Here is a 23,134-nt window from a genome sequence, read left to right on the forward strand (position 1 = left end):
TGCCCCCCTAGAAAGAACCACCAGTTTATAAAATGTCATAACTTACATATTCCAACTGAATTTAGAATAACAAAAGCAAACAACAACAAAAAAACTTGATAGCACTAACTAATAAGAAATCAATTTAACTATTAAAACCTGCCTTGATTTTCGACCTTAAAATTGGCAAAAAGCTTTAAAACTCAGATTTACATAGTGCCGGAGAACCTGCGGACTGCAATCTCTTCCGCTCGGAGCTTTCAAAAATAAAAGCCTACACCACTCGCTGGTGCCATTGGCTCTTTGGACGCTTCACCGCTCAACCCCCCACCCCCCAGTTTACTCCCTCGTGCACGCACATGCACACGCACGCCTTAATTCTCTCTAGCTCTCTCTCTCTCGTACTTTCAGTCACTCTCTCCTTTCTCTTTTCTAAAGCCCGTTTGTGAAGCGGATTGACAGGCGAGAATGAAAATGAGGCGGACGCTCCGTCACGACTTCAGTGCGCCCGCGTCCTTTTGAGAAGACCTCTAAAACTTGGACCATATCACCATGGGAGCTATTTGTGCTGCGAGAAACTTTTGTTTGTTTTTGCTCTTGTTAAATAGTCGTCAAAGCATAGCGCTTCCAGAGACTCGAGGTGGGACTGTAGTGAGTGTTTGCATGTGTTATGAGTTTTTGTTTTTTCAGCCGAGTGGAATGCGACTTTTTACGCACGCCGTATATATATATATATATATATATATATATATATATATATATATATATATATATATATATATATATATATATATATATATATATATATATATATATATATATATATATATATATATACGGCGTGCGTAAAAATATAATATATATATATATATATATATATATATATATATATATATATATATATATATATATATATAGTTTTATGGGATTTTATTCCCATAATACTACTTAGATTTTAGATAGTGTAACTGGTATTAACTTTTTTGTATTAATTCATTTCCTCACTTTCTCATTTCAGTTAATAATTTAAACATAAAAGAGCCTTTAGGCTGTTATTAATGACATACTGGCATGTTTCCCACGTGTGTTGATAAATCTGAACAGATCCCTGCGCAGAAGGAAGTGATGGCTGTCACATAGATGCTATTTGTCAGACTATTCAAGGCTCATATAAGTGCACATGTAAAGGAGGCTTTAAAGGAGATGGGAAACACTGCGAAGGTAAGTTCTCAATACTTTGAGAACTGTATTCATTGACTCCTGTGTTGTCATTTTATTGATATCTATGCATGCCTCTTCACTGTTGTTCACTGACTCAAATCTTACTCCCTTTGACCAGCAGGTAAACATATATTCATGTGGTGTTTACTCCTCAGATATTGATGAATGTGACCTGGAGTACAATGGTGGTTGTGTACATGAGTGCACCAACATACCAGGCAACTATCGCTGCACTTGCTATGATGGATTCAATTTGGCCAACGATGGACACAACTGTCTGGGTAGGATTCACTCTAAGCTTCAGAGGGAACTCTCTGTCAGGGAGCTCTGGCTCATCTAATCTGATCTCTGAGGAATCCATGTTTGTGTGGGTTGTGTTTGAAGTTTCACGCAGTCATGTAAAAAGTATTAGCCTCATCTGTAGTGTTTATAACACCAAACATGATTTATATGAAGGGGGAAAATGAGTGATGAGGACAAATTATCTCCAGGAAGACTGTAAAGTGTTTTTGAATGCAGCCTTGCCCTTGTCCCATAGATGTGGATGAATGCATGTTCAACAATGGTGGGTGCCAGCACACTTGTGTCAACACTGTGGGCAGCTACGAGTGCCGCTGCAAAGAGGGCTTCTTCCTCAGCGACAACCAGCACACGTGCATCCACCGCTCCATTGGTGAGTTTACATTGTGAACAATGTGTCCCATCTTGGCTCATTTACAGCTCAGGTTTTGAATTTAAAAGTGTATTGACAGACCCTTTTAGGTTTTACCAGGAGAATAAACTTTTCTGCTCCTGTGATAGATAGTTGACGTAAGGAGGAGTGACAGATTCAAGCTGTCTCTTCATAGCTTTGGGTTTTTTTTTTATGTGCAGCAGCAACAAGCTGTGGGAAAATATCCTCTGTGTCCCAGAGAACAAAATAAGTTAATAACTGCAACACTCTGGCTTATGTGGTCTGTGTCACAGATTAGTCAGAAGTGCCTTTGTTTTGTCATCTTGACTGGAGTCAACTTAAATGCAAGTACTTTCCACTCCATTGGGTCTTGACAGGCTTTATAAATCCTGCAGACCTGACCACTCAGCTGTGACCCATCTATATAAATGGCGCCGCACCTCCTCTCAGCTTCAGGCTCAAAGCAGCATCAAGTGGGTTGTATGCAGAGGAACAGCTTGCTGTGTTTTCTTTTCATGCAAAGAGACTTGCAGAAATTTCCCTTTTTCTCCACAAGGGTGATAAAAATATCCCAGTGTTGGATGTTTTTGGATTGTGCAAGGCATGAGAACAATTGATGTCTTTGAGGATGCTGGACTAATCTCTCAGTATGTGTGCCTTTGTGTTTAGCTGGTCAGTCACTGCAGGAGAGTTTCATTGTGTACCTCTCTCCCACTTTCTATCCCAGAGGGCCTCAACTGTATGAACAAGGAGCATGGCTGCGCCCACATCTGCAAGGAGAGTCACAGAGGAGGTGTGGCCTGCGAGTGTCGTCCAGGCTTTGAGCTGGCCAGGAACCAGAGAGACTGTATTTGTGAGTCAAGCCACCGTGGCGCTACTCCCAAAGTAATGCTCGCAAATACCCCGATGATTTGCCTTGTATCCGACTGTCGTTTGCTCTGCAGTAACCTGTAACCACGGCAACGGAGGCTGCCAGCACACCTGTGAGGACACAGAGGACGGCCCCTTCTGCAGGTGCCACGTTAGGTACACCTTACAGCCTGACAAGAAGACTTGTGTGGGTAAGCATCTGTGTAAAACAGGAAATGATGTAAAAATTAACTTCTCAATTAAAGAAGATTAATATTTATACACTTTGATATTGTGTCACTTTCCTTTTTAAAACTTAAATTCACTAGTACACTTGAAAAGTAAAGATTATAGTTAATATATTTTGATTGACAGCATTCAGTCAGCTGAAGAACATGTATGGCTGCAAAGTATATTATCGCAATATCATTGTGTGCAGTTGTAATATCTACTATTTAGAATTATGCATTTATTAATTATACAAAATAGGTGTATATGTATTAGAAATTTTACATCTTGCACTTATGATGACCATGTTGGATGGGGCTCACTGTAGTAGTTGTCCATACCTGAGATAGATCATAGCGGCTAATATTCTTAAAAGAACGGAAAGAGTTGGAAAGATAGATATGATAGATATAAAGGAAATAAGTCAAGAAAAAACATGGAATTATCACAATTAACACCCTTCTCACAATATTTGGCAATAATATCATGATTTATGAATATCATATGGCCCTGACAAAAAGCCCTATAATGGGACAAAAAAAAAATCTGAAATCAGACCAAGAGTTTAAATTGTTTCATAGCAGTCACATTTTAAAAGTAAGTAAAATCACACCAAACTTTATGAAAATATGTAACTGAGAGACGTTGAAGAAATTAATCAAAAAGTTAAACATTTATTCCCATCTGTGGTCGCTAAAAGAGAACATGAAGTTTCTTACTTATTATTCTGTGACATCGCTTACACTCTAAAACGTTAGTCAAAATACTTCAAAGTTGGGAAAATCTGTTACTAAAAGAAGTTACGTGAGTTCAAACACCAACCTCCACATTTACTCACGTCTGTAATCAGAGAGACAGAACATGGAGAATGTAACATTTTACTCGCTCACAATACTTATGCTCTAAAACGTAAGTAATATCACTCCAAACTTTGTGAAGATGTGTTACTAGTGCGTTTGTGTTTGGGGACAGAAAATAAAGTAAATCACTTCTACATAGCTGTTATACTTTAAAACATGTTTAAATCCATTCTAAGTGTTTTTGGAAATGTGTAATTTTAAGGAATGGAAGCAGGAAGAGAGAAACGAGAGCAACATCCATCTGATTATTTCACAGCAGTTTTACTCCTACAAGCATAAGTAAAATCCCCCCAAGGTCAGAGGAAACATGCAGCATATTTTAAACTAAACAAACTATGCCATTGAGTAAATTTAAAGGGGAATATGTTTTTTTTAACTATTAGAGTTAATAAATGTAAGTCATTGAAGAACTGAATTATCCTGTTTTTACCAATAGCATTCCAACAAGTTTCACAATCAGAAAAATCGTTTCTGTTATGAATATAACAAAATTGGGTGTTTTTGTTTCCCTTTATACATTGCAGGGTATCTTGATGAATGTTTTGAAAACATTGTAGGTTTTGCTCTTACTCATTCTTCTACACAATGGATTGGACAGATAAGAATCATCTGCAAGATGATGGGTTAAAGGGTTATCTCTATACTTCCAGCAGCAGTGCGTGTGAGGTCCAGGCGTGTAAATGTCGTCTTTTCTGCAGATCCTTATCTGCTGTAATATTTGACATACACTAAGCCATTACAAGCAGAGTATCCCAAAATGGCTCTGGTTTCTTTGAAGTAACACAAACTCCTAGAATTGAAGTTACTGGTCAGGTTGCATGGTTGTGTTAAAATATAAATCTAAATTTAACTGGTTTTCTGTGTGTCACAGAGCGAGATGAAGCCACCACTGAGTCCTCGGACCACAATGCCACGTCCTCCACTGAGGCGGATAAACGCGTCAAGAGAAGATTGTCAATGGGTAACAGTTACACCCTTCACAGGATGACAGCTTGAACTGGCATGGGCGGGAAGACGAGTAATGTCTAGAACACCGATACATTCCTCAGTCCTTTAAGCAAACTGTGAAATGACTGCATGCTCGCTGTTCCACCTCAAGTCTCTCTCCTGTAATATATGCACTTGTGACAGTGTGGTAAATTTCACATTTTCCTTCTATTTGACTAGGGTGGCATTTGAATATTTTCTGACTGAGTTTATATTCATCAGTTGTGTGATTCAGTCTTTTAGAAAGCGTGTAAAAACATTGCAGCTTTTCAGCATTTTATCTTGAAAAATGCTATGCACTGGTTATCAGAGCTGTAGTCTCGTTAAAAGGCACAAATCTGCACTGCACTAATCACTTTTTAAGGATCAATTTATTTAGACAGAAATTCAAAATCAGTTATAAATCTGAACGTTCTACATGTTTTAAGGTGACACATGTCAGAAAACCAGGTTTTTGTGCATGTATTGATGTGTTTTCTGTCTATGAGAAGCAAAGCACCACCGTCAGCTGACAGTCACACATTTGGGTTGTAATTTTTAGAAACCTGCGCGCTGAACAATGGGGGCTGCGACTCAACCTGTAAGGACACATCCACTGGCGTGCGCTGCAGCTGCCCTGACGGCTTCACACTTCAGCTAGATGGAAAATCATGCAAAGGTCAGACTGACCGGTCCATAACCACACCTTTCATAAAGTGTAGCAGCACACTGATTTGGTATGTCTGTGAAAGATTCCTTTTTCCCTGGAAATTTGATTAGAAACTCCTTCCTCACAGATATCGATGAGTGCGAGAGTCACAACGGCAGCTGCGAACACTTCTGCAAAAACACTGTTGGCAGCTTTGAATGCAACTGCAGGAAAGGATTTAAGTTGCTGTCAGATGAGCGCTCTTGTCAGGGTAATAATTGTTATTACATTGGTAATAAATAGGGGAAAAAAATTACCCTGATACTATGTAACTGCATATTCCCCCCATATTCCTCCCATTGAGATGAATGTTTTCAACTTATTTGGTATTGTTCATTTGTCACATAATTTCAATGGATAACAGAGTAAAATGCCTCGTGGTGACGGCTATGACTGACTGCCCTGCTATTATATCATCTGTGTTTGATTACAGATATAGATGAGTGTTATTTTGAGCGCACATGCGATCACACATGTGTGAACTCCCCTGGTGGTTTTCAGTGTCTGTGCAACAAAGGCTACACCTTGTATGGACTGGCCCACTGTGGAGGTGAGATAAACCTCTCTGGTGAAGCATTCAAAAAGGCTGCACAGAGTAATTTTTGAAAATGTGTTTGCTTTTTCACCCCAGATGTGAATGAATGCAGTGTAAACAACGGTGGCTGTGAGCATGAATGTGAGAACACTGTGGGTGGATTTGAGTGTTTTTGTCGTCCTGGCTATAAGCTACACTGGAACAAAAAGGACTGCGTCAGTAAGTCAATGCCTCTCTATATATTTACATATGTATATATTGTTTGCTTTTTCACTGTGATTACATGTGAAATAATTTGGAAGGCAATGTGGGGACAAAAACAGGAGATACTTTGAAATGTTTCTCTTTTTTTCTCTTTGCTTTTCTGTCTTTTGTTTTTTCTCACGCGTGAGTAAAAAACATCAGAATTGCAAACATGCTCGCATGGGTTTGTATGGAGTTTTTTTTCCCGTCTCTTGTCTTCTTTGTTGCGATCAAACACATTCTTTTTTACCTTTGAGTTTTGTTGTGGTCTTTATCCAGAGGCTGAGGGTTTAACACCTGCAAACCCCCCCTCTAAGCCTACCTTGAACTGTAGTAAGCAGCACGGAGGGGATCGCTGCTTTCTGAACTGCCAGTCTCAAGTTCATATCAGCAGCGGTGAGTTGAGCCAGATGTCTTTTCTTTTCTGCTGTTTATATTATTTACTTTCACTTTCAGATCCATATTCTCTTTGTTCTTGTCTAGTTAAAACAGTTGAGATTTAAAGATGAAAGTACAAGCATCCTTGTTAGGTTGCTACACAGATGCATGCCTCCATCCCATTTATTTGATCACAATTTAGATAAATTGTATATTTTAGACAGCCTAAAGTTCTGTGATAAGTTTTAAGGTTTTAAATATATAATTTTATAAACTAACTCATTGAGTATAGTATGTCTGTTCTAGTTTCTTTAAAAAAAATCTAATCCAGATCTAATTAATTACCAAGTGTCAATATGAATTGTGTGTTCAATTTATAGGTACTGAAATGTCTTATAGTCACCAATTAAAATAAAAAGTGGAACAAATGGTGACTCCCAATTAAACAAGCTCTCTCCTGAGATTCTGGAAGCTGTTCTAGTGGGGATTGTAATGCTTTGGGTTTGCCCTTTGCTATTTGGGTCTGAATGACTCACAAGTACAAAATAGCAACAAATCATTTGATCCTAATGAAGCTGAAATTGACACATTTGCTCACCAAGTGCAAAATTTTGTCACATTATTATTATTGTTGTTATATTTTCAATAAATTAGATGCTAATACCCAGTCTAAATTTAATTATCACTCATTGTGTTGTCCTATTTTACATGGCTTCAATAGAAATTTATCTTCTTATATTTTGAAATGTCATTTTATTTCTGAATCCTGGGAATTTTGTCCTTGTCTTGTTGTCTATGTAATGTCCATAAACTTATTTATCGTTTGTAGTATTTGTTTGAAAAATAAACTCTAATTTTAACATCAGATAGAGATTACCTGGGTAAATGTAAAAAAAAAAAAACACTTTCCAAATGTGGATTTAAGTTATTAAGGAATAAAACTGTCCAAACTAAACTGGCACTACATTAATAGGACCATTCTGACAACATGAGCTAAAAGAGCTCAAAAAGCAACACATGATGGTCTGATTTAAAGACATTCAAGAACATATTAGAAATAAAGACATTGACTTCAATCAGTCTGGAAAAGGTGGCTAGTCTATAAACATTAAGAGTGCATTTGACAGCGTATGAAAAAACCCTAACTCACAACAACATCTAAATCCCTGTTTAAGGTCAGTGTTGATAATTCAACACATATAAAGAGATAGGAAAAAACTGGCATCCATGGGGAAGTTTCAAGGTGAAAACTACTTATGAAACATTCATAATTTTCTGAGGGTTCATAGACAAGATATGAGAATTATTTATAAAATATTACATTTAACTACTTTTAAACAGTGTTTACATACATATTTAGATTTGATTTCTGTATAACCAAGTTCTCAAATATAAGTAATCTTTCTGAGTCTTTTATTATACCAGGTGTTCAGGAGGCTAAAATATGTAGAAAACTAAATATTCTGATCCACGGCCATCCACCATCAGGACATTTGACAAAAGCTAAACGTTTGATCGGATAATCTGAACTGTTGTGGCAACATAAAATGCTGTTGTATGTAAACTCGATCTTTGTCAGACTTTTGGCAAACATTCTGCAACCAAAATCACATCCATACCGCTGCCGTCTCCATCACTGTCGTGAGTAAGCGCTGATGAAGCCATAGGAAACATGAACATAAAAGTGATTGAATGGCATAGCTTTAACTGATTGATGAAGCCATCAGTGTTGTGAATCTCAGGTCTGAAAAGGGGCTTAAGTTGAGCTGTTTTAGATCTAGCTGTGTGAACAGTTGTCAGCTTTAGTCTACGGAGAGGACTCGTCGTGTTCCTACATGCTTCCTCTTTGCTCTTTGGCTCGGCTTTTGTGGCCCTGACTTTTGTCAGCCTCGGCCTGTGTGTCATGCTCCCTTGTGTGTTTTCAGGGACGGAGGATTCCTACACGGTGACCTGTGGAATGCCTCTGCCCTGCTTGGCTGGCATACAAAAGAGCAACAGTGGCTCTCATTGCTTGGGCAAGTACAAAACCTCACAGATCTTTCTGCTTGGTCACACAAAGCATTAACCTGAGGACAGGTTAATGCTGTGCTTGTGTCTGTTGTTTTTGGAGACGTATAAATACATCAGAATGACAAGGTTTCCTGTTGCTCTGCCCATTAGGCCCAGCAAAGGCCGGAGTGCACCGAATTAAAACCACAGCCACTTTCAAGTCTGGCACTGCCAAGTGCAACCTCAAACGAAGTCAGGAGAAACTGTGGGAGAGCTTCAGCTCAGCTCACTCAGGTACAAAGATTGGCCCAGCAGCCTCTCCAAACACAAGATGACAGATAGACATGACTCTTTTATTTGCTGCTGGTTAAAACATTTAGGGTTTAGTGAGAACTGCCAGCATCTAAAGAAGATAAAGCAGACCTGAAAGCTGCTTCAAAGAAACCAGAAACCGAGGGCAAATGTGAAAGACGTTTGTGGTGAAAGTGATGTGGTTTGGGGTGTTTTTGAATGTCTCGGAGCTGCACTTTGTCTGGCAGTGACAGGGGAGGATGTAATTAGCCATTGCAAGCCTTTTAGTTGTGTTTGACCCAGCCATCAATCAAATACCTCCTTGATTGTTGGATTATTTGGCCTCTCTGAAAGGGGTTCAATCTTTTTTACAGCGTTTGTCTACTGAAAGGAAGCTCAATTGTTTCAGATGCATATTTCAGTGACATCTCAGTTCCTACTCAAGGTTATTGTGAAGATTTAACCATCTACTGCAAAGTTGATTTTAACATGTTGCCCATGTTCACAGATTGCAGCTTTCTTTTTACCGAAAATGTCCAGTTCAGCTACGTAAGACTTCACTGCACCTCATTGGGCCAGCGAACACGCAGCCGCCACAGCAGGAAAGCTGTTGAGGACGATGGCTTCGCTATCACAGCTGAGTTTGAGCTGGATGTTAACCTTGAGGAGGTAACAGGTTGGTCTCTCTGCTTCCTGCCTGCCTCCCTGCGTGCAACCTTTTCTTCTTATTCTGTGTCTGACTCCCTTCCGCTGCTGTCTTGTCACTAAATAGACCCAAAGCTCTTAAAGTATCTCCTGTTTTGGCTTGGCTCTAGGTGCAAGGGCTGTAAGTTAGGGGCTTTCTGTTTGGCTTCCTTCATTGTTGTTTTGGCATCTCTGGATGTTTATGTGAGCGAAGCATGACATGAAAATCCAAGTATTGTAGGTTTTCAGGATTTTGTTTTCTGCAAACAAACGTGGTATCAAGTGCTTCTCTCAGCAGAGAGTTGCGACCTGAACTGTGTGCGTCGACGCTCAGAAAAGAGACTGAGGAAGACCATCAGGACGCTGAGGAAGTCCATCAACCGGGAGCAGTTCCACCTTCACTTTGCCGGAGCCGACTATGACCTGTCCAGGAGTCAGCGTCAACTGGTGGAACTGCCGGGACACTGCCTGGCGGGACAAGTGTTGGTGGGCAGAAAATGTGGTGAGTTGGATATTTTTATTGAGAACAGAAACATTTTAAAACATCAGACTTACAGTATTGACTCAGAGTAACTGCTATGCATGCACACAGTAGACAGTAACAGAGGTGGCTCATATGGGGGGAGATATATTTAGAAAGTTGGCTTAATGATTGGATTTGGTGCAGGTGTTTGCCAGATGAGTGCCATATTTGGTTTGCAGACATGTTGTAATGAGCGAGCTGGAGCACAGTGGTGCGAGCGGGTTTTTGTGGAAGTACAGAGGAGCTGTTGTTGGGGCTCCAAAGTCTGTGAGATCTTCCAGCATCTCTCCTCAGGACAGCTCTCCTGGTAGCTGTTGCGCCTCTCGGTTGGGTTTTATATACAACCTACGATGGAGGAAACGTTGGTTAAACGCGACCGCATGCTGTCAGAAGGCGAGTCGGGAGCTGGATTGTGTTTTTCCTGGCTGGTGTTACTGTACGCCCCTGTTTTTTGGCCTCACAGTGAGTTAGTTTGCTGCTGAAACATCTTCTGGGGAAAGTAGTGCCTGTCTTCTAAATATTTATTCAGACAGATCTTGCTTTGTGCAAGATTTGGACCACGAGTAATGCAATCCTAGATCTTGACTAAATCTGAAAAAAAAAGTCTCCAAAGGCATTTGAGACTTTGCGACTTTCTTCTATTTTTAGATTCCTTGTTGAGACTTGATTTGAGTCTGTACTGCTCCTGTTCAACATACATTAAACATCTTGATGTCTAATGTCCCCTGCCAACACTTTCAGATCGACATTAAGCAGTCCATTGGCCATGGAAGGGGTGTAGGCATGTAATTTGGGAAAGGGGGAGTGGAGGGGTTCAGAGAGGCATTCTTCTTAACCTCCAGCTTTTTAAAAGAGCTATATTTTTCCCTCCTTCCCCCACCTCCCACACTGGCTTAGCGCAGAGTGCAGTTCATTCTTTTTCAGTTTGGCCGCTCCATTGAGTAAAAAAAAAAAAACACATTTGGGGCTCGCTCCTTAGAGAAAAAAAACAATACAGGCTTCTGTGAATTTGGACAGAAAATTGTGTTGATTCCTCTGGTTTCACTTTAGCTTATATAACAGAGGATTGTGTGTTTAGTAAGGAAGTATAAGAATTTAGCCACATTATTAAATCCAAGTATAAGTCTGCATTATTCATGATTTTCAGTAAATTGCAACAATTTTTTTTCCTATTCTCTTAAAGACATGAAAGGATTATTAAATGAGATGACTGAGGTGTTTAGGAAGTGCTGGTGATCCAAGCTGGCAGTTTGAGTCTTGGGCAGCCCATCATCAACAACCCCTCCCTCCCAGCTGGGGCCACTTTGGATGACCCCCAGCCACTAAACTGCTAAAAAGAGCTGACTTCAGCCGCACCATGGGAATCAATTAGCATCAGCTGTTTGGGCCTCAGCTCGATGGGCGCGAGCAGCGATTGGGCCAAGTCGAATGGGGGGGGATTCAGAAAATCTGACCCCTTTTATTGGGTTCAGCTCCTCACCGCTGTGATACCGCGGTGTTTTCCTATGTCATCAAGTGGGCAAGAAGCAGGGCCTTGAATAGAGGTGAAAGGTCTTTTAAACCTCTTTGAGGGCCATCAATTCGAGGACTCTATAGAGGTGTTCTTTGCATTTGAAAGGCTTCAAGGTTTTTTTTTCTCTCCCTCTCTTTTTCACCCCAACTCTCTCCTCTTCCCTCACTGTTTCCCTCTGTCAAATAAAAGCTGTTAGAGGACAATGCAGTGATGGGCTCCTCATGGTCTTTCAGAGTAAACAATGGCCCTCAAAAATGAACTGCTCTTGATAGAATTACATTTTCCCCCTTTTAGAGGAAAATCCAACACTTTGTTGAGTATAATGAAGCTCCACTCAAGCTGCAGTGTGCTGAGCCTTCCTGCAGCTTTAAAGGCTGCATCTCTAGGGCATGTTTATCACCACAGACTGAGGGATTTGGTTGATTTATTCTTGTTTGAGATCAGCTCGTTCTTTTTGTTTTGTTTTTTTTTTATTTTTAAGTCAAGTTCTTTAAACTATCAAACAGACACAGTAATTCCCAAATTAATTAAAGGCATTGCTCTGAGGGGGAGGAACTGAAGCAAAAAAAGTATTTTCGTCCCTGTAATCAAGCCTTTGCACTTTTGTGAGGTAAGAGGGAAAACCCCCCCTTTGATTTTCCGCTAGGTTGGCTTTTAAAAGAGGTGAGGGTGTTTATACTAGCATTAAAAGTTTCCCCTTAATGCTTGGCAAAATCTTTGTTGTATCAAGCATTAAGAAGGTGGTTTTGAAGAGACTGGTGCTCTTAGTTTCATGGCTGATTTAAACTGGTCTTTTTTTAAAGGCCTTTGAACAAATAGATTTGGACACTTTGTACATAATCTATGTTCATTTATGATGTGTGTTTTGAATTTTACATAAACCGATTTTAAAGGTAGGCAGCCCTTTTTTTGGTGAACCTGCATTACAAGAAGCACCATTACATGCTTTTCTAATTGCACATATCAAAAAGCTTTATTTGTAAGCTTAATCTGTACTCACATTAAGCATAAATTATCTGTAAAAAATATGTGTAAATTAAATCCCTATAAATCCTTACATATCTAAATATAAGGAATAATGTTAATTTCATGAATAGATATAAAAAGTATAGAATATAAATATTTAGCTTTTCTTTAAAAGCAATACCTGTTTTTATTTCACTGGGAGTCCAAAACATGAGTCTGTAGTCCAGATTATTACATAAATGATTAAAGACTTTATCTTGTATGCAGTCAGGTTGCAAATACACTGCTCAAAAAAATAAAGGGAACACTTAAACAACACAATATAACTCCAAGTAAATCAAACTTCTGTGAAATCAAACTGTCCACTTAGGAAGCAACACTGATTGACAATCAATGTCACCTGCTGTTGTGCAAATGGAACTTTGTACAGAACAAAGTATTCATGAGAATATTTCTTTCATTCAGATCTAGGATGTGTTATTTGAGTGTTCCCTTTATTTTTTTGAGCAGTATATTACAGATCTGTTTTTGATCTATCACAAGTTAAAACTGTGGGATTTATTTGTGTTATTTTCTCATAGTTCTCCATTTTCTGACAGAAGAGCTTGATTATAAAAACATCAAAAAATGATGTACGTAGTTCAGTGTGTTGTGGATAATATACAATCATAGAGGTTAACATTGTTTTGAGTGTTAAAGAACATCACTATCGATTTCCTAATGGATACAGGTTGTGTGTTGCTAAACAATGTATGTTTAATAATTTCTGACAATAAGCTAAATAAATAATGACAAACAATCATTAAAGCATCGGCCAAATAAATGTAGGTTGAAAAAGTTTTGATTTCAAAACCACAAAATATTCTGTTATTCTGTTCCTATGGCTTAAAGTCAACTAAATTAGATTCCAGAGAAAGTGCTGGAGTGACCATTTGTTTTGTCTGGGTGTACAAGAGAAAAAGTGAGACAGGACTGCCCCTCCCCCACCTGTTGCTTTACAATGTTGGCCAGCTGACTGTAAAACGGCTGCTACTGTTTTCCCTTGTTTCTATGAAAGACAAATTTTGCTGATTGGAAGTATTTCCAGCTATAAAAGAATAGGCTGTTATTAGAAAAAAAAACAGTGGTTCTTGTTGAAATAATGCTGTTTTATTTCTAGAGTTGGCGTGCTATGGACAAGCTGTAAAGAGCTAAATTAAAGTTAAAACAATTAAGATAATAAAAAAACCCCAATACACAACTTGTATAACTGTGTTGCTCTGTAGATTTTTTTTCAAATTTTTGCAGCAGTAGATGCTTTTCTCTTTTAATCAAAACAATTAACAGACATATACAATATATTTTTTTATGTGGTAGCACTAGAAACTAGCATAATTGTATTAAATGTTATCACACAATGAGGTTCTACTGACTTACACCTACTACTTATTCTGTTTAGTTCTCTGTCTTGAAAAGGTCCCTATTAGTAGTTGAGACACAGTGGAAGGTAACGCCTTGAAGCTTAAATTACCAAGTTTATTCATCTTTGGAGAGTAATAAAAAGGTTGATCCATCTAGTGCGCATATTATACAACTGCAGGATTCTGCAGGATTTAAGGCTCCAATAATCTCTGAATTTTTTTTTAGCATTTTGAATTATCTGATGAATGGTTTGGCCTGGGTAAAGATAATATATTATCTTATTACTATTTTTAACAGAACTAAAAGTCATATAAAGCTTTGAGGAACACCTTTGATGTGTTAATATTTAAACATTACACTTGAAGCTCTTGATTGTATTTATCCTTTTCAAGTACGCACCTGGGCCTCATTGCATTAACCTCAGAGATGGTGAGTTCTGGGTTATTTTATTGGTCTTGTCATTCAGCTTTACAACTGTATTTGTTGTCTTTATGTTGTGGTAAGAACAGTTTGACAATGTGCAGCCAGGGGGCAAAGTGCGATATTTGTTGATTCACGCCTGCACATCACATTGTTTTTCTGCCCTTTTTTCATGTCAGAGTTTGCGCATTTACGTGAACTACAAGTTCAGACACATCAGACTGTTTTTGTTGTCTTAAGTGTTTTGAGATGGTGGACACTTGTTTTGATCACCTTTTGTTATTGAGAGTTATTCTAGCTTTAGTTTTAGTTTAATTTTGTGTAAAACATTGATGTATTTTTGATCTGCTCTTTCAGTGAGCTGCAGTGCTGGGACGTACTACGATGGTGATCAGGGACACTGTGTGCCCTGCCCTGCTGGAACGTATCAGGACGAGGAGGGACAGATGTCCTGTGAAATCTGTCCCACACCTGACGGGAGAGAGGTGACCAAAGTGATTGGAGCTAGAAACATGTCAGAGTGCGGAGGTGAGATGCAATTGAATGAAGGCATAAACATTACTGTCATCATTTTAAAATACTGTATATCATTAGTATTAAAATGTTTTATTACATGTGTATAATGTTTTTAAAGATAATTATTTCTCAGTGAAAATAAGTAAAAAAAATGTTTCAGCAGCAGGCACACGTTGAAAAATCTCCACAAATCTCAAAATATTTGGCTTTTTCATTCATTTTGCTTTATTGGTTATGTATAAAGTAATCGAAAAAAGGTGCTAATAAGTCAGCCTAATTTTTTTTTTTTCCCACGTTAATGTGAAGAAATAGGTTAGGTTTCTTCACATTAACATCCAAAGTGACTTTCATTTTAGTTTTTTAGGCCTTTCTGAGGTGTGTTCACCGTTGTTTTTTGTCAGTTTTCTTCTTTCATTCGCTCTCCAGCGACATTTTCACTAAAATCGTTTTTTGATTTTTAGGCCAGTAATTGCATCCTAGAAATAATTCAGACATAAAAACAGTCGTAAACTCAAGGAATTTCCCAGCGTTGACAGTGTCTACAAATTTCAGACAACTTCACAAGAGCCAGGAGTTAGCTAGTTATACTGGCCAGTTAACAGTTTCAAGGTATACCAGGATTTTAAAAAGAAACACTTTCAGAACAACAAAAATATTCTAACATAGCATCAATATGACTCAAGGTCCTTTCTGTTAAGATGCCAAAAGAAGTGCAGGATGGGGATAAAAATACTTGGCTATATGGAGGAATGAAGTGGTATGGTAAGAGGACTGCTTAATATCAGGTTGCATCATCTATATGCTTTCAAGGCTGATGAAGATTCACTCACCTCAGCATGTGAAATGCTTAAAATGGAAAGTGAAACTGATGGCATTATCTAATATGTTTTGATTAATTTGTCCTATACATTGGCCACTTCTGGGGCACTCATAGTGCATTGACAATTCAATCACAGATGGTGAGTTAATTTTAAGTATAAAAATTAAATAGATGAAATGAGATGGTGGCTTACCAGCAAGAGTAACATTGCTGTTTGCTGTATTGCTGTGGATTACATTCTAGAACTGTTATGTCTGCGTTTGACCTCCATTTGTCTCTTTCTCATGTTTATTATAAACTACACACCATGGTGTCATGTTGAGGTAAAAGAACTGGAAATCAGTCAGAAGAAAGACAAAAGAAAACCTGGAGAACTATTGATTGAGACCACTTTAAAAGATAGCAAGAAACTTTGGCTCCCTGGAAACAAAAATATGAAAATAATTACAGCCTTCTAAATGTTCAAGAATTGTTAATAACTGATTGTGATATTTATTGGAGGTCCAGAAATTTGAATAAAGCTACAGTGTCCTTTGAATAATATATAATGTGCACAATTCTTCTGAAGAAATAATAAACAGTTTTGTGAGATTTACAAATGCAAATTAAATACATACGAGGCAAATGATTACAAATTTGCGAAGTTTTCATTCACTTATGCCAAGCTAATTTCCTATTGCCTTTATTTTTAAGTTTAATGATCAGCCATAACCCTTTTTACAGATCTAAGCTATAGTATCAAACCGTGAATTTGAACAGAATTTTTAAAAAAAGAAACTGCTTAAGATTATTGGAAACTATTAGACAAATCTGAGATGTTCAACTGTGTTTGTATCTACATTCCCAAGGAGTGTGATTTATTGTCTTACCTTTAAACAAATAACAGAAAAAGCTGATAAAGACCCACACAGTCACAAAGAGAGCAAAGTAAGTGTTTTGTGAATCAGAGGTGCTCACAGGAAGCATTGGTGCCATGATAAAGATCTGTGTCCTCTGCAGATGTTCTTCTTTGTGTAAACCCAAAGAAGCTTGAACTCAGGTGATAAAGATGTGTTTGAATTTCAAGTTCTTTGAGCCCTGAATAAAAGCCGAAGCAGCTATCATCGCTTTTATCAACAGCGACTTTGTGGTTGAATCTCAGATCCCATCTCCTTGGACAGACTAAACAAGGGGAGCAATCAGGGAATTCCTGCTGACACCCATTTTGTATTTATCATCTAGGATTTACAAAGAGAAGTGCTGATGAGACATGTTGTACCATAGAGGCATATCTTATCCAAAATATTATATTGATATACATTTAAAGAGCTTGAAGTCTTGCGTACAACTAACCACATTGCACCGTCACCACGGTTTCAGCAGTCTACTCTAACCAGAAATTTCTTTGTGTGTGCATCCAGGTCAGTGTCCACCCGGTCAGTACTCTCATGACGGCTTCGTCCCATGCCTTCCCTGTCCGCTGGGAACCTACCAGCCAGAAGTGGGACGGACCACCTGCTTCCTGTGTGGAGGGAACCTGGTGACTAAATACAGTGCTGCTGTCTCCTTTCAGGAGTGTGAGACCAAAGGTGTGGGAGTTATCAGGGCTATTTTCCCCTATTAACGCATGTTTGGTCTTGTTTAGTTCTAACATAAATTCATGACTTATAGGGATGAGTTGGAGCAGAAAGGTTTATGAATACCTGTCAGACTTATTAAATAAATTAAAACATCTGCAATTTTTGGGATTTGAAACTTTTTTTTTCTTCTACAACTCCTTAGTTATGGAGATACACAGTCTACACAGCTCTCTTCATCCCAGTAGGAGCTCTGCTGCCCTCTTCAGTTGCCTGGGGGCATCACTAGCTAAAAGTCATTTTTTGTTGTTGGATGATGTGCCTTTTATTCTATTTATATTAAAGTGCTCTTTTTTGCCATGCAAGTTTATTATACTCAATTTGACTGTGAATAGTTCTATGAATTTTGAACCTTGTGTCATTTTCCTTGGCTCCTGCAGTCCAGTGCTCTCCTGGTCATTACTACAACACCAGCACACACCGCTGCATCCGCTGTCCGACGGGCACTTACCAGGGCGAATTTGGACAGAACTACTGTGTCACCTGTCCTGGAAACACCTCCACTGACTTTGATGGCTCCACCAACATCATGCAGTGCAAAAGTATGTTTGTTTATACACCTCACCAGTCAGAGCAGGCTAAATGTTGAAGGAGGCCCTGCGCAGTATTTCTTCTGGGGCCTCATTCATTTATTCATTCAATGATAATTTATGCTCTTTGCATTTCAGATAACATGTTTAGAAGTTAACTAGTGACCCATTGATGAGTTGAATAAATCATGTGACAGAATGTGCTTTACTACAGAACTATCTCAGTCCCTTTACAGTATTCATTGATTAGATCCAACATGGGATACTTTTACTTTTTATTCTTTATTTATTTCCCTATTAACTCCATAAAGCTTTTCTGAGAAAATATACTTGCAGATATATTTTTCCATTCCAAATGTGAGATTCTTGTAAGATTTGTTTACTTTGACACATTTTTTAGCTTTTGTACCTCTGTTATGATTGTTCAATTGAAGAGAAAACTGCAAAAGAAGTGAAAAGAAGCAACATTGCACACTGAAACTAATGGCAGAATGTGAAGCTTAATCAGCAACATTTTAATCTAAAAACAAATGGACTATAGATATAAAAATCTTAAGGATGATTTTTTTTTTAAAGTAAATTTATATATGACAACCACATGCATTTAGGTTTTTAACCAGGAGTTAAAATGGGAGTTTCTTATGTGGAAGGAATCACAGATTTAGGAGGAGTGGATCTCTTCTTTGTAAGCAAACAATAAAAATCTAGCATCAAAAAACAAGATCATTTTCTGTAGATCTACTGTATTTACTAAGTCACTATGTGCTGACACTAAGGAGCTAGCAGCACAAATATTTGAACTTTTGAAGTTTTGCATTAGCTATGCACAAGTGTTGCAAAGTTCTCGTATGCCCAGGCCAGCAAAGCTCCCTAATCTGTTTCAAATTCCATTTTGAACAAGGACCGACTCTGGCAGTAGACAAATCTTGTGAAATAGGAAAGGAAAAATCATTTTTAACACGTATGTGTGCGTTGCTTAACAGACCGGCAATGTGGTGGAGAACTGGGGGAGTTTTCTGGTTACATCGAGTCTCCAAACTATCCGGGGAACTATCCCTCCAACATTGAGTGCACTTGGACCATCAACCCACCGCCTAAACGCCGGGTCCTCATTGTTGTGCCAGAAATCTACCTGCCCATTGAGGATGAATGTGGAGATTACTTGGTCATGAGAAAAAGCTGTAAGTTTTATTTGTTGGTGTGTAACAAGTGAAAGGCTGCAGTTGTAGATTTGTTCAAATTAACTTTAGCCATCATAAACAAAACTAAGAGTGTGTTGACAGCGTGCATAAAGTAAAATTTATTCACTTAACATCAAAGTGACAAGAACTGTAAAAAAATGTTTTGCTGGTTGAGAAGTAAGTCTAGTATAAACTCTTAGGACTCTTTTTGATTCTAGCAGATTTTAAAGTACCACTGCTGTGCATTACTTAAAGAGGTTCTCCTGTGTGTTCCTGTTTATATCTCACAGCTCTGCCCAACTCTGTGACGACTTATGAGACTTGTCAAACATACGAGCGGCCTATTGCCTTCACATCCCGCTCTAAAAGGCTATGGATACAGTTCAGATCTAACGAGGGAAACAGCGCAAAAGGTTTCCAGGTGTTATATGTCACATATGATGGTAAGGATAAACTGTTTGAAGAATCAAGAATCTTTTATTGCCATTACGTGTTTATACACGCATCGTCCTTTAAATTGATCAGTGATGGAAAGGTTGCGTTACATCAGGGGTGTCCAAAGTGCCATCTGCAGACCTTTGAATGTGATTGAAAGATCACACAAATTTTACCTGTAAATGGTTTTAAAGTCTCTTAGGGCAAGATTAGTTAAAAGTAAATAAGAAACCAAACAAACAAAAAACCCAGAAAGAAATCAGCATGTAGAACACAAAGTGTGAACTTTTATTCACTATTCTTTCATTTTATTTGATAATAAACACCACAAACATTCAGCAGCCTTTACTGAAAAGCAACTTTTCATTAAACTTGTCAACCATTTTTGAAGAAAGATAGAAAGAAATTTTATGCGATCTATATCAAGTTCTTTTTGCTAAAGATAGAATAAAAAATTATATGGACCAACAAAATATAGAATAAAACATTTTGTGAAATTGTTTGGCTTTTTTCTTTTTTACTAAGACAACCCTGTTTATACTTTTGATCAATGATATTTCACAGATTACTGTCATTCAAAAGTCTAACCACTTTAATAAAATATTTTGTGCTTAGTTTATTGTTGAGCAGGCGAAAAGAAATCACATCTAAGTTTGTTTTATTGTAAATTTTTAATTACTACTACATGTGTTATTCAGAGGATTACCAGGAACTGATTGAAGACATAGTGAGAGATGGAAGATTATATGCATCAGTGAATCACCAGGAAATACTCAAGGTATCTGTGGTTTCCACTCATCCTATTCATAGTTATATATCTATATAAGTTAGTAGCATATTGATATAAAATGTATATTAATTTGTCCATATTATGTTTTTATTTGCACAAATAAGCTATGTATTATTTAATTAAATACATTTCCTCTAAATGGAATCCAGTAAGAATGTAGCTGTCTCTAATGAACACATATAAAACACACTGTTGTCTCAGATTAAGTTGTTATAATATCTTCTCTTTTGTATTTTCGTGTCAGGACAAGAAGCTCATGAAAGCGTTGTTTGACGTGCTGGCACATCCACAGAACTACTTCAACTACACAACACAAGAATCAAAAGAAATGTTTCCAAAATCCTTCATCCGCTTCGTGAGGTCGAAAGTCATGAGATTCTTTCGCCCTTAAGAGGCCATTCATTCAAACAACATTTTTCACAACAAACTCAAGTCAGACACTGGTGACAGTATCAGTGGCCCCTCTGAGACCATTCTGTCATTCTTTTTATTGTTCCGGGGCCAAAGTAGAGCGGATCGCAAATTGAGAGGACTAAATTTAAGCAACTGGACTTTAGCCATAAGTTTCAAGACCGAGTTCTGAAGATGTATGGATTATTGATCTGCTATGGCATCCCTGAATAGAATCTGGATATCTTCCATTAGTTTGGAAATGTGTCTGTAAGGACTTAATGGCTCCTTATTGACCATCCAGGACTGAGATCCAAATTGCAGATCTTTGCACTGGAATTCTGCTTATTAATGTGACATAGTGACTTTATGGGGCTTTTCCTGATCTGGTCATAAAGGAATACAAGAGTGGTATCTGAACAGATAAATATTGAATGTCAGTGAGACTGTATATAAAGTGTGTAACTAGTTTTAATATAGGTTACTTTCACAGTTAGAAAGTACAAAAAATATCCAGAACAAATAGAGCACAAATAACATTTGGGGACCACTAGCACTACTAAAGAGGTAGTCCCATCACAAAAGCAATTATTTGGATTGATATTTTGTATATGGTGTATAAAATTTTTGGTGAAATGCTAACATATAGCGTATAGCTTCAAAGACTGGTGGCATTTGTTATGTTTTTCAGGGTGTCTGAATAACTACTGTGATTTATGCATCCATGATATAAGGACCTCCACAGATCATACCCAAACAGTGTATTGTGATCTAACAGCTGAACAGAGTAAATGATAAATATAATGCAGATAGAAAAAACTAAATGAAACATCCTGTAATATATAGCTGAGCGGTTCACCTGTCCTGAATGATACGTATGTATATTTTTTATAGCTATGTACATCTAACTTGCTGTAAATAAAGACTGAAAATTTAATGGTTCACGTTCTGGATTAACTTTTTTATTCATTTATGTATTTGTTAACAAACTGTGAAACACTTATTGTGAGATTAATATAAGCAACTAGGGATAAATACAGTTGCTGTGAAAATGTTTTAAATTGCCACTAGGTAATTTAAAACATAGTGGCAATGTATTTTTTATTTGCAATCCTTTACATAATAATAATTAACAGTTCTCCAGGCTTTCTAATAATCTTTCAAATGTTTTAGACTTTGACTGCTTTTTCCGCTCATTGTTTATGTATTTCCTGTGTATGGCAACGGCAGCATTTGATTGAGCTTTATCTTAAGTGCCTAAAGATCAAATTGAAATTAATTCTTTGTTGGATTGTTTTTTAGTTTGATGTGACATTCCCTAATAATTCACATAATTAATTAAATTATTAAATTTCCCTTTAGGATTCATGAAATATTGTGAATTTAATTGAACTATTTGCCATTGAGGATTTGACTCAGTTGTACTTTGCTCTCAATGTACATTTTAGATACCGTATATACATTTGTTTAAAAACAAAACGTGTTTTGTAGAGAAATGTGTGTATATAGTTACTATGATTACAAAAGAAGAGATTAAAGTAATTTTGGCTGAAATGGCTCTCCATAAAAGTAGAGCAAGAAAGTGCAATAATGTTATGCTTGTGACTGCCTTCAAATCTAAATTATTGAATGATTACAATAATAGTATCTTGATAACAACCAATCTGTCTATTATAAAGAAGGCGTTCTCCAAGTATGTAAAATGGCCGATTTCACCAAAGGTTAAAGAAACTCACTTCATAATCTCTCACAATGTTTACCCAGTGGCTGAATTTTTGCACAAAAGATTTCAATTTGATTCAACATGTTGTGCCTTTTGTGAATGTCCAGAAGAATCCCTTAATCATCTCTTTTTTTCCTATCCTTTTTCTTTTAAACTATGGAGAGACATTTAAAATTGGTTGTCCCTTAAAATTGAAGACATCCCAGAGATAACCATCACCCACATATTATACTATGTTGATGGCCTTGATAGTCAAATATCTGACATGGTAAATATTGTCTTCTTGCTTGTTAAATATCATATACACTGCTGTAAATGGAGAGGTTCTACACCTTGTTTTGATTTTTTTCTTAACCAATTTAAATTGTATTACACCTCATTGAAACATTTGAAATCTGTTTCTGCAAAAAAAAGTAACTGCCAGTATCTCTACTTTTCTTTTGTTTTAAAATTTTGCTCTATTGTTATTCATTTGCTTTACTGTTTATGTGCTTGTCTTTAGTCTTAGCCCCTTGTTTTTGTTTATTTTTTCTACCTATGTTGTAATGTTCTTATACCTCAACGAGTCTTTGTTTACTGTTTGTTTAATAATAACAATAAAAAAAAAACAACAACAACAAAAAATAAAAGTAGAGCAAATTCTGGAGAAAAAAAAAATGCTACCATCCCATTTTGATGACGCAGCCCTTATCGCTGTAGACCTGT

General features: G+C 37.4%; 1 protein-coding gene across 2 annotated transcripts; it reads left to right on the forward strand.

Moving 5' to 3' along the window:
- Positions 1–359: 359 nt before the first annotated feature.
- On the forward strand, positions 360–21,643 carry scube2 (signal peptide, CUB domain and EGF like domain containing 2). Of its 2 annotated transcripts, none has more exons than XM_023332565.1 (23): positions 360–619; positions 1,084–1,200; positions 1,356–1,481; positions 1,739–1,873; positions 2,601–2,726; positions 2,818–2,934; positions 4,682–4,771; positions 5,339–5,455; positions 5,574–5,696; positions 5,919–6,035; positions 6,117–6,239; positions 6,543–6,659; positions 8,567–8,656; positions 8,802–8,924; positions 9,430–9,597; positions 9,901–10,107; positions 14,786–14,956; positions 17,165–17,332; positions 17,761–17,922; positions 18,894–19,091; positions 19,382–19,534; positions 20,225–20,304; positions 20,561–21,643. In XM_023332565.1, the coding sequence occupies exons 1-23, from the start codon at positions 532–534 to the stop codon at positions 20,705–20,707; spliced, it is 3,063 nt and encodes a 1,020-aa protein (XP_023188333.1). In that variant the 5' UTR covers positions 360–531; the 3' UTR covers positions 20,708–21,643. The 2 variants fall into 2 exon arrangements, with proteins under 2 accessions (XP_023188333.1, XP_023188335.1); XM_023332567.1 differs by having other exon boundaries at positions 9,904–10,107.
- Positions 21,644–23,134: the final 1,491 nt, after the last annotated feature.

Source organism: Xiphophorus maculatus, chromosome 4 (assembly GCF_002775205.1).
Source record: "Xiphophorus maculatus strain JP 163 A chromosome 4, X_maculatus-5.0-male, whole genome shotgun sequence".
Classification (NCBI taxonomy): domain Eukaryota; kingdom Metazoa; phylum Chordata; class Actinopteri; order Cyprinodontiformes; family Poeciliidae; genus Xiphophorus; species Xiphophorus maculatus.

What these genes read in the sequence shown, in the direction of transcription:
- scube2 (XM_023332565.1), top strand. Translation starts at nt 532, where the DNA reads ATGGGAGCTATTTGTGCTGCGAGAAACTTTTGTTTGTTTTTGCTCTTG. An exon ending in AGATGAGCGCTCTTGTCAGG is followed by an intron (nt 5,697 to 5,918) that starts GTAATAATTGTT and finishes GTTTGATTACAG; the next exon opens with ATATAGATGAGTGTTATTTT. An exon ending in AAACATGTCAGAGTGCGGAG is followed by an intron (nt 14,957 to 17,164) that starts GTGAGATGCAAT and finishes GTGTGCATCCAG; the next exon opens with GTCAGTGTCCACCCGGTCAG.